Source organism: Somniosus microcephalus, chromosome 5, assembly GCF_052327205.1.
Source record: "Somniosus microcephalus isolate GS21.2 chromosome 5, FLI_Smic_1.0, whole genome shotgun sequence".
NCBI lineage: Eukaryota > Metazoa > Chordata > Chondrichthyes > Squaliformes > Somniosidae > Somniosus > Somniosus microcephalus.
In genome coordinates, this window is record NC_140991.1 from 217,686,890 (window position 1) to 217,708,151 (window position 21,262).

The 21,262-nt window shown below is 49.1% G+C and overlaps 1 protein-coding gene across 1 annotated transcript; it reads left to right on the forward strand.

Moving 5' to 3' along the window:
- The first annotated feature begins 28 nt into the window (after positions 1 to 28).
- Positions 29 to 12,636, forward strand: LOC147117579 (uncharacterized). Its single transcript, XM_085989380.1, has 6 exons — positions 29 to 109; positions 594 to 758; positions 1,053 to 1,212; positions 1,356 to 1,475; positions 11,716 to 11,774; positions 12,520 to 12,636. The coding sequence occupies exons 1-6, from the start codon at positions 29 to 31 to the stop codon at positions 12,634 to 12,636; spliced, it is 702 nt and encodes a 233-aa protein (XP_085845506.1).
- The last annotated feature ends 8,626 nt before the right edge of the window (positions 12,637 to 21,262 follow it).

The window sequence follows — 21,262 nt, forward strand, 5'->3', positions numbered from 1 at the left end:
AAGGTGTGCACTTACTTACAGAGAGAATATGGAAACGGCAAAGAAAGTTGAGATGAAGAGGGCTCAGAACTTTACTGAAGATGACCTGAACACACTCAATGATGTGGAGGTATGGTATGGCAGCTGTAGCTACTATGACCGGAAAGCCCTGCAGCGGGTAGTCAAAACTGCCCAACGCATTACCGGCACCCGGCTACCGACCATAGAGCACATATACCAGAAACGCTGTTTACAGAGGTCACGGACCATCATCAAAGACCCTACCCACTCCAGCCACAGTCTGTTCGCCCCCCTGCCATCTGGGAGATGCTACAGATGCATTCGCACCCGAACGACCAGATTTAGGAACAGCTTCTTTCCCAGGGCTGTCATCCTACTGAACTCCACAAATAAACTCTAAAGCCTGCACATCTGTCAATGCACTTTATTATGTTTATGTTAATGTATTACAAGCCAAATGAATGTTGAATGTTTAAATGTCTTAATCTAAATGTACACTCTCGGGAGCCACAAGCCTACATTTTGTTGTACTGCACTTGTGCACTAACAATGACAATAAAGTTGATTATGATTATGATTATGATGATTATGAGGTGAAGCGTCAGCACCTCAGTGGGAGTGAAAAGTCCAGAGCACCACGTAAAGGAAGCTTGTTAGCATGGAAGCAAGTTTCACAGGCTGTTACTGTGAACTCTACCGTGCCACATACTGCAGAACAATGTTGCAAAAAACAGAATGATTTAACACGATCTGCTAAGGTTTGTACAGTTATTAGAAATTTTAAATATAAGATTTCTTGAAATGTTACTTTACTATAGCAAAATACAAGAGGTTGTTTATGTGCATAGCTGTTGTGATGTGACTTCATTATGCAGTCAACTAGTCAATTAGTCATAAAACTATAATTGTACTTGTAAACATCTTATCTGTATTCCACAGATTTGAGGTGTGAAATGGCAATTAGTGAACAATACCCTGTCTCCAAAGCAGCCAGCTGGTCTCTTTTAGCCAACAATAAAGCAAAAACTGAAGTTTAATTTTCATCTGTTTAGAGTAAGTGGGCACGTAACGCCAGAGAGTGTGCCATGACAAGCAAAGGTGTGGCCATCCTGAAGAAGTTGACGGAGCAAGAGGAAAGGCTCACTCAGTTGTTGGGCATCAGTGACGACAGTTCAGTGTCTGGTGCCCAATCAGACATTGGAGTAAGGAAAGGTGAGTGTTTCATTGTTGCTCTGTCCAGCTGTACGTTTAAAACATGTTGGCTGGCTGTAAGGTGTGCACGGATTATCAGCTGCTGTGATGTGCCAGATCAATGTGCTTCACCATTGTAAATGTTAATTGTTTCCTTCCCACAGGTGGACAGCTGTCTTTGCACGCATGGGATCAAGAGTGCGTCGAGTCTGCGTCTGCAGAGAATGTCCACATGGGGCCTGGAGAGGGCACTGGGGAAGAGGGTTACAGATCAAGTGTGAACAGTAAGTGAGGCGGGGGAAGAGGAATTTGTGGAGTGGCAGTGAGTGGAAGGGTGGGGACTCTGGGTGGGTGGCCATGCCAAGTGGGGACCTTGACCATGATGAAACGCTGATCACCGCCTCTCCATCTCCTGGCCCCTCTGGCTCTGTGCGAGGCACAGATGACTGTCCTTCCACAGCCAGCCGCTAAGCTGATACCACGGAGCAGGTGGGAGAAGCAGTAACACATTTAACACAGCAGGCTGATTTTGACACTCAGGTGCAACAGATTGAAGGTTTGAGGCAAGCAATGCTCACACAGCAGAAGAAACTTGACTCTCTTGCCTCTATCAGACAGCAGATTGAGATTCATGGGAGCTATCTGTGTAATCAGTTGGCTATAGGTATACGGACTATTACTAATCAGTTGGCCATAACTACACAGATGATTGTTACTCAGATCGACGTTGGTTCACAGTATTTCTGGCCCTGATGCATCAGGCGAATAGTCAGGTAATCGAGTCTCTCTTTCAACTATTGCAGTTGCAGACAGCAGGTTCAGCGGTCATTCATTTGACCCCCACAGAACCCCCCTTGCCTGCTCCCAGCACAGACACAGTGCAGGCCCACAAGCCAGCAGCTCCGGCAATAATATTGCCTTTCAGAAGCAGCAACCCAGCCACAAGTCAACTGCTGAAGGGCAAGAGATAGCACCCAGGGGTCATGCCCTTGGCATGAGAGGGGTCCAATCACTGGGAAGGGCAAGGCGCAGGAGACAGTAGAATGCCACCTTTTGCAGAATCCACCTCCTTCGACCCTCAGGCACGGATGCGAGGGGGCATGTCTGTTCATTTTTTAATGTTTGCTATTACTGAAATTTTGGTGTGTTATTTATTGAAATTTATTTGGAATGATAGTGTTGTAGGAGTCTACGTACTCCTAGCAAAAAATACTGAACTCGGAGAGGTTCAACAGAAAAGGTTTAATTGTTGAGGCTGCATGCTGAACACAAAATGGAGTCAGAGACTACATCAAGTACAACTCTCTTTCATCAGTGCACAGCTTCGACTGCTCCTCCCCCGCTCTGGGCTTAACTATGTTGCAGATCGAGTTTCTTAAAGGTGTGATCCTTCTTAAAGGCATGACGCCTGATTTATAGTCTACGGACCGGAAAGCGGATTGTGTCCGTTCTGTGATCGGTAGGCCATTCAGCTCCCCCCAGAATCCGCTAGTAGGGAGTGTACGAACTGGCGTGGTGGCTTGATGGCACGGCCGGAACGGCTCTTGGCGGTTGGTGTCGGGAGCGGGGCGGTCGGACGCGTCGGGCTCTTAGGCGGTCTGCCCCGTGGTGGGGGTTGGCCCACTTGAACGGGTTCATTGGGCTCTAGGTGCGCCAGCTTGAGCCGGTCAACCGACACCTTGTCAGTTCTGCTGTCCACTTCGAGGAGGAAGAACTTGTTCCCCATCTGGAGTACTTTGTAGGGTCCATCGTATGGGGGCCGTAGAGGTCCTCGGTGGGCGGCATGGTGCACGAAAACAAATTTGGCCATGTGCAGGCTAGGTGGTACGCGGGTTGCTGGTTTGCTGTGCCGGCCGGTGGGTACTGGAGCGAACTGTTGTGCTCGGTTGGCGAAAGCGCGGTGTTGCTGGTCAGCCGACCAGGGGGTCGTGGCGGTGGGCAGGAACTCTCCGGGTACGCGCAGCAGCTGGCCGTACACGAGTTCCGCCGCCGAGGCTTGCAGGTCTTCCTTGACCGCGGAGCGTAGGCCGAGTAACACCCACGGGAGACGGTAGATCCAAGCCTCATCCTCGAGGCTGGCGCGGAGGGACGCCTTCATGGACCTGTGGAATCGCTCGCACAGTCCGTTGGCTTGGGGGTGGTAAGCCGTGGTGCGGTGAACGGCCACCCCGAGGTTTCGGGCGATGGCAACCCACAGATCAGAGGTGAACTGCGGGCCTCTATCCGACGTGATGTCGGAGGGAACACCGTGGAGTTTGCACATTCTCCCCGTGTTTGCGTGGGTTTCCTCCGGGTGCTCCGGTTTCCTCCCACAGTCCAAAGATGTGCGGGTTAGGTTGATTGGCTATGATAAAATTGACCCTTAGTGTTAGGGGGATTAAATACGTGGGGTTACGGGGATAGGGTGGGATATGTGTTGGTGTAGGGGTTACGGGGATCGGGTGGGATATGTGTCGGTGCAGGCTCGATGGGCCGAAATGGCCTCTATCTGCACTGAGGGGTTTCTGTTTGTTTCTGTGTGTGATCCGAGCGACCCAGGTACCGATGAATGCCCTTGTGATGTCGGCGGTGGTGGTGGACATCAGTGGAATGGCCTCTGGCCAGCGGGTGGTACGGTCCACGATTGTCAGCAGGTGCGTGTGACCTTGTGATGGCGGCAGGGGGCTGACGAGGTCGATGTGGACGTGGTCGAACCTTCTTTCTGGCACGGTGAACTCCTCGAGTGGGGCTTTGACGTGTTGGTGGATTTTGGCACGCTGGCAAGCTATGCAGGATCTGGCCCAGATGTGCACATCTTTGCGCAGGCCGCGCCAGACAAATCGGTTGGCCACCAGTCTAATGGACGCGCGGGTGCCGGGGTGTGAGAGGCCGTGGACGATGTCGAACACCCGTTTTCGCCAGGACGCCGGGACGGGGTTGCGCCAAGGAGGTGTCGCATTTGACTGTGATGGCGGACGGGCCGCAGGCGACGTCGGTCAGTCGCAGCCCTGGGAGGGTTGTGGGCGCGGAGAGCAGATCGGGGTCGGTGCGTTGCTCCGCTGCCAGTTGAGCATAGTCCACTGCCAGGTGGGCGCCGTGGACGGCGGGGCGGGATAGGCAGTCAGCCACCACGTTGTCTCGACCGGAGACGTGCCGGATGTCCGTGGTGAATTCGGACACCGCGGCGAGCTGGCGTTGTTGCCTGGCTGACCACGGGTCCGCAGATTTCGCCATCGCGAATGTCAGGGGTTTGTGGTCGACAAACACGGTGAAGGGGCGGCCCTCCAGAGGAAATCTAAAATGGCGGACTGCCAGGTACATTGCGAGGAGCTCGTGGTCAAAGGCGCGGTATTTGGCCTCCGGGGGGCGCAGTTGGCGGCTGAAAAAGGCCAGCGGTTGCCAGGCCCCGTCGACCCACTGTTCGTACATGGCGCCGACCGCGTGGTCGGAGGCGTCCGTGGTGAGGGCCACCCTGGCGTTGGGCTGTGGGTGAGCGAACATGGTGGCGTTGGCGGGCGCCTTTTTGGTCGAGTCGAAAGCGGTCAACATGTCCGCCGACCACTCGATCGCCATTCTGTCTTTCTTACCCCGGAGGACTTCGTATAGGGGCCGCATGAGGGAGGCCGCTCCGGGAATGAAGCGGTTGTAAAAGTTGATCATCCCCAAGAACTCCTGGAGGCCTTTGATGGTGGTAGGCCGGGGGAACTGCTGGACGGCTTGCACCTTGGCGGGCAGGGGAATGGTTCCGTCCTGTGTGATGTGGTGGCTGAGGAATTCGATCCTGCTGAGGCCGAATTGGCACTTGGCTGGGCTGATGATGAGCCCGTGCTCACTGAGCCGCTGGAACAGGGTGCGGAGGTGCTCGATGTGTTCCTGCTTGGAGGAACTAGCTACCAGGATGTCATCCAGGTAGACAAAGAGGAACTTCAGGTCCCAGAGGACCGAGTCCATGAGCCGCTGGAAGGCCTGGGCTGCGTTTTTGAGGCCGAAGGGCATTCGGAGGAACTCGAATAGCCCAAAAGGGGTGATTATGGCCATCTTGGGAACGTCCGTGGGGTGGACTGGCACCTGATGGTAACCGCGCACCAGGTCGACTTTGGAGAAGACTGAGCGGCCGGCCAGTCTAGCCGAGAAGTCTTGAATGTGCGGTATGGGGTACCGATCCAGCATGGTGGCGTTGTTTCGGCGCCGGTAGTCCCCGCAGGGGCACCATCCCCCATCGGGTTTGGTGACGATGTGGAGTGGGGAGGCCCAGGGGCTGTTGGAGCGGCGGATGATGCCGAGCTGTTCCATTGTGGCGAACTCAGCCTGCGCGATCTCCAGCTTGGCCGGGTGGGCCTGTGGTGGGGATGAAGTGTTCTACCCCGTGCTTAGCAACCTTCGGGGAGCAGGTCGGGTTGGTGAGGGCTGGGAACTCAGCCAGGAGTGCTGAGTAGTCGTCCGTTGAGCGGGCGCGGCACTGCCACACCATTTCGGCGGGTTGGGAGGGGGCCATGGTGCCCGGGACAGGCGACATGGTGTTCATGTCTATGAGGCGGCGCCGAGGCATGTCGACCAACAGGCCGTGGGCACACAGGAAATCCGCACCGAGGAGCGGGAAGAGCACCTTGGCGGTGATAAACTCCCAGTGGTAGCGGCGGCCTGTGAGGTCGATGGTGACGGTGCGGGTGCCGTACGTCCAGATGTCAGTGCCGTTGGCGGCAGCCAGCGCAGGGCCGCGGCCACCTCGCTGGATCTCGAGGGCGGACGCGGGGATGATGCTGCGCTGCGCGCCCATGTCGCATAGGAAACGGCGTCCGGAGGCACTGTCCGTAACGTACAGCAGCGCGCCTGCTTGCCCCATGGCCATCGTGTAGGCCGGTGTGGGGCGGTTGGCAACGGCAGGGATGGCTGCAGCGGCGTGCCCGTGCGCCGAACCCGGTATGGAAGTTGCAGTAGCCCTGGGTCGGAGGGCTTGGGGGACGTGGGGGCCTGGGGGGCCTCGTGGCCGAGCTGTGTGGCCGCGCGATAGAGGGTGGAGCGCGTGCCGACGCTGCGGAGGCCAGGTCGGGGGTGACGGCGTGGTTGGAGCTGGCGGACAGGAGCTTATCGGCTTCGTCGGCCAGGGCCTCGAGGTCCGTGAGGCTGGACGCCACGATCGCAGGGCGGATCCTTGGAGGTAGTTGGCGGATAAAGAGCGTGCGGAAGAGGGAGCCGGGCGGTTTCTCGTCGGTCAGAGCAAGCATGTGTGAGAGCAAGTCTGATGGCGTGGAGTCACCGAGGCCCGGGAGGCCGAGGAGGTGGCAGTTGCGCACGAATTGGGAGGCTGTGAATTTTTTAATGTGCGCGGCCTGGAGATGTGCGTACTTGCCTTCCTCCGGAGGGTTTTGTAGTGTTGTCCAGACTTTCGTGATTGTGGAGGCGAGGAGGTAGTCGTACATCGTTGCGTCGGCGGTGATGCCGCGGAGTCGGAATTGCGATTCGGCTCGAAGGAACCAGGCGGTGGCCAGGTTCTCCCAGAACTCCGGCAGCTTCACAGAAACTGCGTTTGTGTCAGCCATGGTTACGCTTAGGAGTCGTCCTGAGCGTCGGGGTCACCAATGTAGGAGTCTACGTACTCCTAGCAAAAAATACTGAACTCGGAGAGGTTCAACAGAAAAGGTTTAATTGTTGAGGCTGCATGCTGAACACCAAATGGAGTCAGAGACTACACCAAGTACAACTCTCTTTCATCAGTGCACAGCTTTGACTGCTCCTCCCCCGCTCTGGGCTTAACTATGTTGCAGATCGAGTTTCTTAAAGGTGTGATCCTTCTTAAAGGCATGACGCCTGATTTATAGTCTACGGACTGGAAAGCGGATTGTGTCCGTTCTGTGATCAGTACGCCACAGTGTAATTACCCATTTTGTTTTGGATGTATAGTCTGTCATCACTTTAAAGTGTTTAACTGTTTTTATTATCAACCAATTTAACATTACAACTGTTTACAAAGTAGAAAATAGCTAGTTAACAATTTGTATTTAAAGTATTGCACTAAGAACATGAAATAACTACCTCAGAAATCTTGCAACGAGTATTTGCTGCTACAATAAAAGTTCACTGTTTGACTTTAAATCTTGTCTGTTTTTTGTGTGCCTTGCTGGGGGAAGAGGAGGGAGGAAGCATCTTGACACTCTCAGCACCTTGCAAATGTATTAGCCACCAGCTGCTCTCTAGCCGCTCTGCTTTCTGCAGCAGTTGCTTTCTCGGGTGCCCCAACAAGGCTGGGCACAGGGACATCCATGTCGCTCATTTCCACGCAAAATCTGCCCCATTTAATATTGTGTCAGTTATGTGCAATATAATTGCTAAAAAGGGCACACAATTCTTTTGACACCCAACATATTATAAATAGGATACAGGCTGGAATATTTTACCTGTGAGTGGGTTTGGTTGCAGGGGTGTAGCATGTCGCCACACGAACTTTACATCAGCGCGCTCTCCACTGTGCATTTAACTGAATTAGATCAATTGAATGAGTCATGCGGGTTTCCCAGCCAATTAACTGGAGCGAGTCTGATGATGTCACCGATGACTCGCCTTCAGCTCAGATATTTAAGTGAGCCTTGCACACATCACAGTTGAAGGTTGTTGTAGGAGGCTCAGAGGTGGTTGGGAGAGGGGCCTATGCTTATCCATCCAAGACTTTGACTATGAGGGTGCGAGGAAGGATGCAGTCTCAGCGCCAGAAGGCTGCGCCCAGGTTTTCGGATTCCTCCCTGGAAGTCCTGCTCCAGGGAGTGAAAGCATGGAGGGAGGTCCTATTCCCTGGTAATAGCAGGAAGAGACCAGCCAGATACCAAGAGGGCGTGGCTGGACATCACCCACAAAGTCAGCAGCAGGGGTATAGTGAGCCGCTCCTGAATACAGTGTCGGAAGAGATTTAATGATCTCATGAGGTCATTCAACTACATCCTGATGTGCCTGTCACACCAACCCCATCACTCTGCCTTCCCAAGCCTACTCCTGCACGTCACTCCTCACACCAAACTACCATGCAGGTGCACCCATCCCTCACTGTCTATGCACCTACTCACATCCCCATCTGACTAACCCCCGCTGACACTCACCCTCAGCCTAATGCCAATCATAGAAAGTAGCACCACAGAAGGAGGCCATTTGGCAATGTCACGCCACTCCCTCATAGTCACCCTCTACAGATGTAGCCCATCCATCCCTTACACTTATTCCATCACTCTCACTCAAAGTTCTCTTCTTTTCCTCATTGCAGGAGAAGAGAGTGCAGAACAACAGAGAGAGAGAGAGACAAAGAACCAGAGGTGGCTCTCCAATATACACAACTTTGACGCCAGCAGAGGAGGCGGCGCTGGAATTACGTGGAGTGGCAGAGCTGCTGGTGGTGGGAGATGGAGAGAGACATTGGGCTAGATTTTCAGGGAGCCGTCAGGTGGGGTTTCAGGCGTGTGGGGGGGGGGGGGAAATCCCGACTTTGGGGGTCCCGACACCATTCCGACCAAAACCCCGCCCCACGTAAGTTTCAGGGGCAGCGGGTACCTGCCCCGCACTGGGACCCGCCAAAACCAGGCGGGAAGGGATTAGTGCCAATTAACTGCCTGTTAACAGGTAGTTAACAGGCAGTTTTTAGCCTAATCCCCATTTTGAGGGGTTTCGTGTGGGTTTCCCGATGGCTCCAAACCACGCCAGGTTAGAGCAGCGGGCCGTCGGGTTGAATGAGTTGGAGGGGTCGCGATGTCAGTGCTCAGGTGAGTGATGGGTGCAGGAGTGTAAAGGTAAGTGTGTTTGGTGTGTCTAAAGTGTGTAAAGAACTTTTACTTACCTGTACTTACCTTCACAGCCTTTCTTCTTGTAGCCATCGGGAGCGCAGCACTCAGCCGGAACTGAAAGCTGAACGGCTGCGATCTGTCAAAAGTGACAGCCTTCAGCTTTTAGTGTTGCTGAGATTTCTAAATGAGTCTGCGCAGAAGGACTCATCTTAGAAATCAGACTGTCAGTATTTGACAGCTTCAAACAGCTGTAAAACACTGATATTTCATCTGTCAGAAATCTTGACACATGAAATTTCAGTCTGTGACGTCACCTGTTGCTGGGTGGCCCTTAATTGGCCTGCTGAGCGGGCGGGCTCAACAAGGTCAATCAAGGGAAAATCGCACGAATTGGCCGGACGTCGATGTAGGCGGGTCAGAAACCCGAAAGGGGAAGTCCCGCCTTCTTCCCGACAGGTTCGACAAAATCGACCCCATAGTCACCTGGTGTCTCTCACATCACAAGTCAGCAAGAGCAGATGGTGGAGAGAGGGACAGCAGTGGAGAGTCCTTGCCGGAGGGCGCAGGATGCTCTAAGCTCTGCTGAGCTGGATGCAGATGCTGAGCCTCGGGGGCCATTGAGAAAGAGGTTGATCTTGGAGGAGCAGCAACAAATGTGCGAGGCTCTGGCAGCTTTTCCAGCTGTGATGTGCAGGATTGTAGGGAGAATGGAGGAGTCCATTTCCAACATGATGTTTTGGTGATGGCGATGATGTGCTCTTCCATGGAAAGGATGGCCACCTGCATGAAGCATCTAATGCGCCAGTCAAACAAGAGCATGATTTGGATCACAGGTCACACACAGATTACCCAAAGGGTCTTAGGAGTTGTAAGGCTTTTTATTAGAGAGCTACAGTTTAAGCATAACTCAAATACTACTACATGCAATTGATAGATCTATGGCCCTGAAACGGAACAAAACGGATGGTGAGGCAGTACGGTGGTCTCGGATTGGGTGGATTCCTGCAGTCTGCGGCAGCGGTCACTGCCGTTGGGTTGCCCCTTGAGCTGTTGGAGTTGTTAGGCTGTCAGCCACCTCAGCGGCTAAACTTGACCAAAGTGTTAGGCCGTAGCCACCTCGGGGAAGCCTTCGCCCCCTAACTGCCTGTTTTCCTCTCTTGGTCGTCTGTTTTTGTACCTGAATTCGATGGGCTGGTGGATACCTGGTGTCAATCATTTTTACCCATCCTATTGTTCAATTACAAGGGAGAGGCTATCTATGAGGTCATTTTCCTCCTTATCTCTGTTCTAAAGGTCTTGTTGCCCTCTCATAGACAGCTTATTTATCCTACAGCTCCTTGCTTCATCCCTTATCAGGCCTAGCTATGCCCACTCAAAGGCCTGTTCTGACCTTGTAATTCAACTCTCTGTACAGCTATTTTTCTGACATGACTGGAATCTTTCTGTGTCATCAACTTAGGCAAACTGCTGATCTAGGGAACCCGTAACAGACTATTATTTCTTTCAATCCATGATTTCTTACAGCTTGCAGACTCTTATTGAACTCATTGCTAGAAGGGATACCAACGTAGACTTGGGCCCCACTGATGTGCAGCAAGGTGCTCGCCAGCTCCTTGTTAGCAGGGAATTGCGGGTGGCCCATGAGAAGGATGATGGTGAGAGGGGACATGGAAGTGGGGGTGCTTCTCAAAGTGCTCCTACTTCTCCCCCGTTGCCTCCCTCTCAGTCAGAGCCCCACGTGCTGCCTTGGATCCCGATGGCCAAGTTTGCCCCTGCACAGTTGCAGGAGGAGCAGTCTTTGGCAGGGCCCTCACAGGCTCCAAAACCCAGAGGACATCTGCCAAAAGTGTCTAAGCAGTCAGAGCAGGGAAGTGAGCAGGCTGCCTCTACCTCTGCTGAAGCCACAGGGAGTGCACCTCGTAGAAGCACTCGGAAAAGAAAAATGACACAATCGTTGTTGCACAAGGGTAAGCACATGGGTGTTTGCCAAAATGTTACTGTTAAGTTTCAGTGCTATTTATGATGCACATAAATGTATTTCTTTGCACCATTTTCCCATCTTTTCCATTTTTGCCTGCTACCTGGGAAGTTGCCTTGTCACTTGGAGTGAATGGTGAGACATTACTTAATCTCAAGCAATGGGGGTTTGGGTGACAGGAATGGTTTGGTCATTTTAGGACTGCTTTGTGGTGTTGGTGGTGGGGCGGGGGAGGAAGTTGGCACAACATCTGGGAGCCAGATGGGTGCACTGCTGCAACTTAACTAAATCGTGCCATTATGAGTCCATCCCGGGCCTCTCGGGCAGCAATGTGTGCCGCTGCTGGTGCCATCTCCACCTCAGGTTCCTGCTCCTCCTCCTCCTCCAAAAAGGCTATGCGCTCTGCGCCTTGTTCCTCCTGCAGCTCCAATCCTTGCTGCTGTGCTATGTTGTGCAGCATGCAGCATACAATAATCATTCTGGAGACCCTGGCTGGTACATACTGAAGGGCTCCTTCAGATCTGTCAAGGCATCTGAAGCGCATCTTCAGCATGCTGATTGCTTGCTCAATCACACATCTGGTCGTCATGTGGCTTTCATTATAGTGCTCCTCGGCCTCATTGCTTGACCTCGTCAAGGGTGTCATCAGCCACATCTTCAGTGGATAGCCCTCGTCGCCAAGCAGCCAACTGGTAAGTCTGTTCGGAGGTGTGAAGAGCTGAGTGAGGGTGGGCTGGCGCAGGACGAAAGTCATGACAGCTCCCTGAGAATCTCGCACACACATGCATGATGATCTTTTTGTAGTTGCAGACAAGCTGAACATTGAGGCAGTGGAAGCCCTTCCAGTTCATGAACACTCCTGGGTGATCTGGGGGTGCCTTGATGGCCACATGTGTGCAGTTGATGATGCCCTGCCCCTGTACATAAGTGGCTGACTTGTGAAACATGGCATCAGTCACCTGTGGGTGGCTGACTGCAAGATCCTGCAAATGTCTGCTGCAGATCCCTGGAAGGAGCCTGAGATGGAGAAGTTGAGGGCGGTGGTGACTTTGACAGCCACTGGTAACACGTGTCCACCAGGTCCTCTCAGCAGCAGGTCTTCTTCCAGCAAGCTACAAATGTCTGCCATGACCTGACGTGATAGCCTGAACCTCCTGAAGCACTGCAGTTCAGTCATGTCCAGGAAGCTCATCCTCTGCCTGTATACCCTGTGTTGGGGGCTATCACCTCTGGCATGGTGCAGCCCTGTGCTGATCCCCTCTCTCCTGTGGAACATCAGTTCGGCGAGAAGGATGCTGGTGTTGTTGCTGCTGTGGCTGGTGGTGTTGGTGCTGGGGCTCATCTTGGTCCGATTCTGAGGTCCAAGGTGAAACAGCATAAGTGGCACCCATGCTGATCTGATAGATGCCAGGTAAAGTGGAGATCAGAGGCCCAATCCTCCAATGCAGTGAGAGTGACTAGCAATGTAGTGAGAGTGGCTTCCGAGGTTGCAGAAATCACTTGCAAACTCCTGAAAGCAAAATCTCTGCACAAAATGGTGTCAGCAAGAGCCTTTCCCTTAGGCAAGGAAGCAGGTGTAAGATGTGTGTATTTATGTGCTGTTTCTAGCTGTCACTTAATGAACTAGCACAATGGTCACTGAGCTCTCACCTTGCCTTCACAGGCAAGCTTCAGGAAGTCCATGAATTCCGTGCACAAGCAGTAAAAGCTGAAACCTCATGTTAAAAAGCCTCTAAAGGGTCTCTCAACGAGCTGTTAACTGCTTCAATGAGGTTGCCTGCCTCTCCCGAGTGGGTCCGTGGCACGCTTTGAAACGCATCCCAGTTAAATGCGGAAGGCAACAGGATGACAGTGGGTTCCCGACATACTGTCAATTTCAGTGCTTTTAACTGCCGACCAGCTCCCAAACCCGCACTCTCTGCAATGGGAAAATTCCAGCCATAGAGTCCTTAGTGAAGGTGCCAACAAGATTTCTAAGGATGTTACCAGAACTGAGGGGGTCTAACTATCAGGAAAGACTGAACATGTTGTGGCTCTGTTTTCTGAAAAGAGAAGGCTGAGGGGTGACCAAATAGAGGTCTTTAAAATTATGAAGGGGTTTGATAGAGTAGATGTAGAGATGTTTCCACTTGAGGTTGTCCAAAACTAAGGGCCATAAATACAAGATAGTCACTAAAAAACCCCATAAATAAGCCAGGAGAAACTTCTTTACCCAGAAAGTGGTTAGAATATGAAACTTGCTACCTCATGGAGTATTTGAGGTGAATAGCCTAGGTACAGGAAACTTTGGTTTATCCGGAGGTTGTATGTCCAGAAACCTTGATCTAACGGCAGAAATCAGCAGCCATTTTGGTTAGGTTTTTTGCTTCTCCTAGCATTTTTTTTTTTTTTTTTTTAAAACAGTCAGGCTCTGGAAAGCATCCCTGTAGCTTAGCAACAGCTTCAGAGACGCTTCCAAGGTACGGGCCGAGTGTTTACAAGCTGTTGCTAAGCAACAGTGTTTGTTGTCAGATACGGAGATGAAAACCTCCGTATTCTTCAACATTAGCGCTGGTCTATCTGGAAGTTTTGATAGATCGGCAGCAGCTCGGTCCCGTCGGTGCCGGATATCGCAAAGTTTCCTGTATAATTTAAAGGGAAGCCAGATAAGTACATGAGGGCAAAAGGAACAGAAAGATATACAGATAGGGTTAGATGAAGTTCGGCGGGAGGAGGCTCATGTGGAGAATAAACACTGGCACAGACCAGTTGGGCCAAATGGCCTGTTCCTGTGCTGTAAATTCTATGTAACATAAAATATAAGCTTCTCAAATACTTCATGAAAGCAATACCCTGTTTTGATGAAAGCGTAAGTACCATTAATCTATCATTTAATGGTAGGGTTTACTATAGTCAGTGTCAGTTATAATGTAATAAAGCAAGGCTGCTGGTCAGTACTGTTAGTACATGTATCACACTCCATATGACAACCTGTAGAATGTAGATTATGTGGCTCCTACATGGTTATTTATATAGAGTATAGAGAATATAAAAATAATAAGCCAAGTAGTAGTAAAGATAGCAATAAATAACACGAGAGAAGAGCTGCAGTTTCACTTACTAGGTATAACAAAAGATAGGCACGACAGAGCGACAGGGCACGGGCTCCTGCCAGCATGCCCACACATATAGTAAGTTACCAAAATCCGCTGTAAAGTCTGGAGGAGGCACAAGGAATAGACATTCTCACACTGAGAAAGAAAAATCATTGCAGGCTGCTCTCATGTCCCTTTGAGCAGCAGTGCAGCAGAAACAGGTCACTTATCCACCCCTTGCCTGGGATGTTGTGTGGCACAGAAAGCTGTGTGAGAAAGGGTTATGGGGGAAAACACCCATAAAAGAAGAAACACTTGCAGGAATCAATTAGAATAGAAAATTACAATTTGATAGAAAAATATTGTTTATTTACAATTTTTAATTTCTGTGATTAGTGTTTGTAAACCATTAAAACTGACTGGTATGGTTGATTCATACTATAACAACTTGAGATATAGAGTGAAGCAAAAAAAAAGAGAAAAATCCTTAACTTCAGAAAAGTTTATTTTATGAATATAAAATCTGCAGATAAAATAAAGCATTGTTTGAAAAAAATGGAAGGTTGGGGGTTTTACTTTAACTATATGAATAAGAGAACTCAAAAGGATATCAGCAGCTTCATTGGGTAAAAACAGCTGTGTAGAATCTATACAATCCGCTTTCTGCATTGGTGACTTACAACAGCTGTATGAACACTGTGCACAGTTTTGGTCTCCTTATCTAAGGAAGGATATACTTGCCTTAGAGGCAGTGCAACCAAGGTTCACTAGATTGATTCCTGAGATGAGAGGGTTGTCCTGTGAGATGAGATTGTGTAGAATGGGCCTATACTCTCTGGAGTTTAGAAGAATGAGAGGTGATCTCATTGAAACATATAAGATTCTGAGGGGGATTGACAGGGTAGATGCTGAGAGGTTGTTTCCCCTGGCTGGAGAGTCTAGAACTAGGGGGCATAATCTCAGGATAACGAGTTGGCCATTTAAGACTGAGATGAGGAGGAATTTCTTCACTCAGAGAGTTATGAATCTTTGGAATTCTCTGCCCCAAATCATTGAGCATATTCAAAGCCGAGATAGATAGATTTTTGGACTCTAGGGGGAATCAAGGGATACGGGGATCAGGCGGGAAAGTGGAGTTGAGGTCAAAAATCAGCCATGATCTTATTGAATGGCGGAGCAGGCTCAAGGGGCCGTATGGCCTACTCCTGCTCTTAATTCTTATGTTCTTTTGGAGCTGTGTTTAATGGGTTACAATGTCATATATTAATATCTCTTTAGTATTTCATCCAAGGACTGTGTTTCTACCAGCACACATATGCATTTCACTGATGGCTAAGTAAGTAAGCTTGCTATTTTATAGACTGGGAAAGTCCAAATTTTGATTACTAATCTGTGCTGAATTAACTGATCTGAGTCTGGGTGCTGGAGGCACAACAATTGGATGCAGCATTCTTGGGCTAGAAAAGGAAATTATCCATTCGGGTTCTTGCTTCTGATCTCTATCCACTGACCTGTGCTAGAATGTGGACATTAGATGAGAAGAAAATTGATTTACCTGTGAATCATCTCCCATCCCCCCATCACATTGCCAATTGACACTGAGGGTGAAATTTGTCTTGGGCGGAAGCTCAAAATGGGCGGTGTGTAAAATAGGCTTCCAATTTGCGGTCACACATTTTGAGCTACTGCACGAGACCAAAATTCACCCATGACCACGTGCTAGTCAGAGTAGAAATAGAAGGATATTTCAGATGAATATGTGGCTAGAGGAATGGTGCAAGGGGGAGGGATTCAAATTCCTAGGACATTGGAACCGGTTCTGGGGGAGGTGGGACCAGTACAAACTGGACGGTTTGCACCTGGGCAGGGCCGGGACTGATGTCCTAGGGGGAGTGTTTGCTAGTGCTCTGGGGGAGGGTTTAAACTAAAATGGCAGGGGGTTCAGAACCTGAGCAGGGAGACAGAGGAAAGGGAAACAAAGATAAAAACAAAAGATAGGAAGGAGAAAAACAAAAGTGGCAGTCAGAGAAATCAACGGTTTAAATTAAACATGGCCACAGTAAATAATAATTCTAATATGTCTAAGAGCATTAAAAAAAGCCTGAAGGCTTTGTGTCTTAATGCGAGGAGCATTCAGAATAAGGTGGATGAATTAGCTGCGCAAATAGAGTTAAACAAATATGATTTGATTGGGATTACGGAAACATGGCTCCAGGGTGGCCAAGGCTGGGAACTCAACATCCAGGGGTATTCAATATTCAGGAAAGATAGGCAAAAAGGAAAGGGAGGTGGGGTAGCATTGCTGGTTAAAGAAGGGATTAACACAATTGTAAGGAAGGATATTAGCTCTGATGATGTGGAATCTGGGTAGAACTGAGAAATACCAAGGGGCAGAAAACGTTAGTGGGAGTGGTATATAGAACTCCAAACAGTAATGCGGAGGTTGGGGATGGCATTAAAAGGGAAATTAGAGAAGCGTGTAATAAGGGCACAGCAGTCATCATGGGTGACTTTAATCTACATGTAGATTGGGCTAACCAAATTAGTAACAATACTGTGGAGGAGGAATTCCTGGAGTGTTTACGGGATTATTTCCTGGACCAATATGTCGAGGAACCAACCAGAGATCAGGCCATCTTAGACTGGGTATTATGTAACGAGAAAGGATTAATTAGTAACCTTGGGTCGGAGCAATCATAATATGATAGAATTCTTCATTAAGATGGAGAATGAAGTAGTTGACTCAGAGACTAGGGTCCTGAATTTAAATAAAGGACACTACGATTGTCTGAGGCGCGAGTTGGGTAGGATTGATTGAGGAATGTCACTCAAAGGGTTGACGGTGGATAGGCAATGACAAACATTCAAAGACCGCATGGATGAACTACAGAATTTGTTCATCCCAGTTTGGCATAAAAAATAAAACAAAAAAGGTGACTCAACCGTGGCTAACAAGGGAAATTAGGGATAGCATAAAATCCAAGGAGAGGACATATAAATTGGCCAGAAAAAGCAGTAAACCTGAGGATTGGGAGCAGTTTAGGATTCAACAAAGGAGGACAAAGGGATTAATTAAGAAGGGAAAAATAGAATGAGAGTAAGCTTGCAGGGAACATAAAAACTGACTGTAAAAGCTTTTATATAGATATGTGAAGAGAAAAAGATTGGTGAAGTCAAGCGTAGGTCCCTTGCAGTCAGAATCAGAGGAATTTATAAATGGGGAACAAAGAAATGGCTGACCAATTAAATACATATTTTGGTTTTGTTTTCACAAAGGAGGACACAAATAACCTTCCAGAGATGTCAGGGAACATAGGGTCTGATGAAAGGGAGGATCTGAAAGAAATCAGTATTTGTAGGGAAATGGTGTTAGGGAAATTGACGGGATCGAAGGCCGATAAATCCCCAGGGCCTGATAATCTACATCCTAGGATACTTAAGGAAGTGGCCCTAGAAATAGTAGATGCATTGCTGATCATATTCCAACATTCGATGGAATCTGGAACAGTACCCATGGATTGGAGGGTAGCTAATGTTACCCTACTATTCAAAAAAGGTGGGAGAGAGAAAACGGGGAATTTCAGACCGGTAAGCCTGACATCGGTAGTGGGGAAAATGCTAGAGTCCATTATAAAAGATGTAATAGCAGACCTCTTGGAAAACAGTGACAGGATCGGACAAAGTCAACATGGATTTACAAAAGGTAAATCATGCTTGACTAATCTACTGGAATTTTTTCAGGATGTAACTGGTAAAATAGATAAGGGAGAACCAGTGGATGTGGTGTATTTGGACTTTCAGAAGGCTTTCGATAAGGTCCCGCCTAAGAGATTAGCGTGTAATGTTAAGGCACATGGGATTGGGGGCAAGGTATTGACTTGGATAGAGAACTGGTTGGCAGACAGAAAGCAAAGAGTTGGAATAAACGGGTCTTTTTCCAAGTGGCAGGTAGTGACTAGTGGGGTACCACAGGGATCGGTCCTTGGACCCCAGCTATTCACAATATATATTAATGATCTAGACAAGGGAACTAGATGTAATATCTCCAAGTTTGCAGACGACACAAAGCTGGGTGGGCGTGTGTGCTGTGAGGAGAAACTCCAGGATGATTTGGACAGGTTGGGTGATTGGGCAGAAGCATGGCAGATGCAATATAACGTGGATAAATGCGAGGTTATCCACTTTGGTGGCAAAAACAGGAAGGCAGATTATTATCTGAATGGCAATAGATTGAGAGAAGGGGAAACGCAACGAGACCTGGGTGTCCTTGTGCACTAGTCGCTGAAGGTAAGCATGCAGGTGCAGCAGGCGGTTAAGGCGGCAAATGGTATGTTGGCCTTCGTAGCGAGAAAGTTCGAGTACAGGAACAAGGATGTCTTGCTGCAGTTGTACAGGGCCTTAGTGAGACCACATCTTGAGTATTGTGTGCAGTTTTGGTCGCCTTATCTGAGGAAGGATGTTCTTGCCATGGAGGGAGTTCAGCGAAGATTCACCAGGCTGATACCTGGGATGGCAGGAATGACGTATGAGGAGAGATTGGGTCGATTGTGCTTATATTCGCTGGAGTTTAGAAGAATGAGAGGGGATCTCATTGAAACTTATAAAATTCTGACAGGACTGGACAGACTAGATGCAGGAAGGATGTTCACGATGGTCGGGGAGTCCAGCACCAGGGGTCACAGTCTAAGGATAAGGAGTAAGCCATTTAGGACAGAAATGAGGAGGAATTTCTTCACGCAGAGAGTGGTGAACCTGTGGAATTCTCTACCACAGAAGGCAGTAGAGGCCAGGTCATTAAATATATTCAAGAAGGAGTTGGATATATTTTTTTTAAGGCTAAAGGGATCAAGGGGTATGGGGAGAAAGCAGGGACAGGGTACTGAGTTTGGATGATCAGCCATGATAGCATTGAATGGCGGAGCAGGCTCGAGGGGCCGAATGGCCTACTCCTGCTCCTATCTTCTATGTTTCTATGAAGAATGGTTCTTGGCTGAGGAAATTTTTAAAATGTAAACAGCACAGAGGGCACTATAAATTTGTAGATGCAAGTTTGCATATCTCTCTTCCACTGTCTTCCCAATCTCAGCCACAAGTAGGTGCCAGGTTTTTCCTACAGGAAGGAAAGGAAAATGGAAGGAAAGTCACTCCATCCACTTTTGCAGCATTGAAAATAACTGAAGCAGGTTGTCCACCTTCGCTTAGCTGTGGGCACTGAGGGGAAGGGAGAAGTTCTAATACATATTAAAATCAGTTAGTGGGTCTCAATGTTCCACTTCAAAATGCATTAAAAAGTCCTATGTCATACACTATCCCACTGGGAAAACCAATGATAAAAGTGTCAACATTTAACTGTAGTAGCTGTTACAACTGTAAGTGGTGGTGTAATAGCAAATGTCACAAAATGTTATCTGCTAAAACAACAGCAACTATGTAGCATATTGAGTTAATATCAAGAATAACTCGTCAAGTCTGCATGTAGTTTCAGGCTCTGGCCGACTGTCGCTCTGGAACTCGTAGTTTGTTTTAGTCAACAGCCAGGTTTGTATAGGCAAGTTAAAGTAGTCAAGTTTTAAAGTTCATAAATTAAATTAATTCTTTTTGATAATTTCTTTGTCCCCGACAGTTCCCCTGGACTCCCTCCCATCTCACTCCATTGTTTTCAATGTCCCACCTTGAACCTTCACCTCCTCCCCCCTCCAAATCCCAGCCAATTGGTCCTTCCACCCACATATCACTGCTCCTCAGGCACTCTTCTTCCAGTCAGCCCCTAATTACCTGCCATACTTCCAGCTAGATGTCAGCCTTGGCTCAGTGGTAGTGCTCTAAAATCTGAGTCGTGAGCTTGTGGGTTCAAGCTCCACTGCAGGGACTTGAGCACATAATCTAGGCTGGCACTCCAATGCCATGGTAAGAGTGTGTTGCACTGTCAGAGGTGCCATCTTTCAAATGAAATGTTGAACCGAAGCTCTGCCTGCCCTCTCAAGCGGACAAAGTTCCCACAGCACTATTTGAAAAAGAGCAGAGGAGTCTTTCTGACCAATACTTATCCCTCAACCAACATCAAGGGTCAAGGATGTCACTGAGCGGCTGCAGGGCATTCTGGAGGGGGAGGGTGAACAGCCAGTGGTCGTGGTCCACATTGGTACCAACGACATAGGTAAAAAGAGGGATGAGGTCCTGCATCAAGAATTTAGGGAGCTAGGTAACAGATTAAAGGGCAGGACCTCAAAGGGTGTAATCTCTGGATTACTCCCAGTGCCACGTGCTAGTAAGTATAGGAATGGGAGGATAGAGCAGATGAATGCGTGGCTAAAGAGTTGGTGTAGGGGGGAGGGTTTTACTTTCCTGGATCACTGGGCCTGCTTCTGGGAAAGGTGGGACTTGTACAAGTCGGACGGGTTGCACCTGAACCAGAGCGGGACAAATATCCTTGCGGGGAGGTTTGCTAGCACTGTCGGGGGGGGTTTAAACTAACTTGGCAGGGGGATGGGATACAGAGGGAAGCTGAAATAGGGGGGGATGTGCTGCCAATTATGGAGGAAAAAACAAGTCAGCTTGGTAGACAGGGCAAATATATAAGGGCAAGGCTGGATGGCATCTATTTTAATGCAAGGAGTCTTGCAAATAAGGTGGATGAACTGAAGGTGTTGATAAACACATGGGAGTATGATATTGTTGCTATCACGGAGACATGGTTGAGGGAGGGGCAAGACTGGCAGCTCAATATTCCGGGGTACAGAATCTTCAGGCGAGACAGAGGGGGAGGTATAAGAGGAGGGGGTGTCGCAATATTAATTAAGGAGTCAATTACTGCAGTAAGGAGGGATGATATATTAGCAGGGTCCTCTAATGAGGCCATATGGGTGGAGCTTAAAAACAAAAAGGGGGCAAGCACTTTGCTGGGAGTGTACTATAGGCCTCCAAACAGTCAGGGGGAAATAGAGGAACAGATATGTAGGCAAATCTCAGAGAAATGTGCAAATAATAGGGTAATAATAATGGGGGATTTCAACTTCCCCAATATTAACTGGGATAGTCAAAGTGTGAAAGGCTCAGAGGGTGTAGAATTCTTAAAGTGCATCCAGGAGAGCTTTTTGAGCCAGCATGTAGAAAGTCCTACAAGAGAGGGGGCGGTACTGGACCTAATTCTAGGGAATGTGGCCGGCCAAGTGGAAAAAGTGCTAGTAGGTGAGCACTTTGGTGATAGTGACCATAATATGGTAAGATTTAAGGTGGTCATGGAAAAGGACAGGGATGGGCCGGAAATAAAGGTTCTA

Excerpts from the sequence above, each read along its gene's own strand:
- LOC147117579 (XM_085989380.1), top strand. The coding sequence starts at position 29 with ATGGAAACGGCAAAGAAAGTTGAGATGAAGAGGGCTCAGAACTTTACT. Across the intron at positions 110-593 it reads ACACACTCAATGATGTGGAG|GTGAAGCGTCAGCACCTCAG; the intron begins GTATGGTATGGC and ends GATGATTATGAG. Across the intron at positions 759-1,052 it reads ATTTAACACGATCTGCTAAG|AGTAAGTGGGCACGTAACGC; the intron begins GTTTGTACAGTT and ends TCATCTGTTTAG.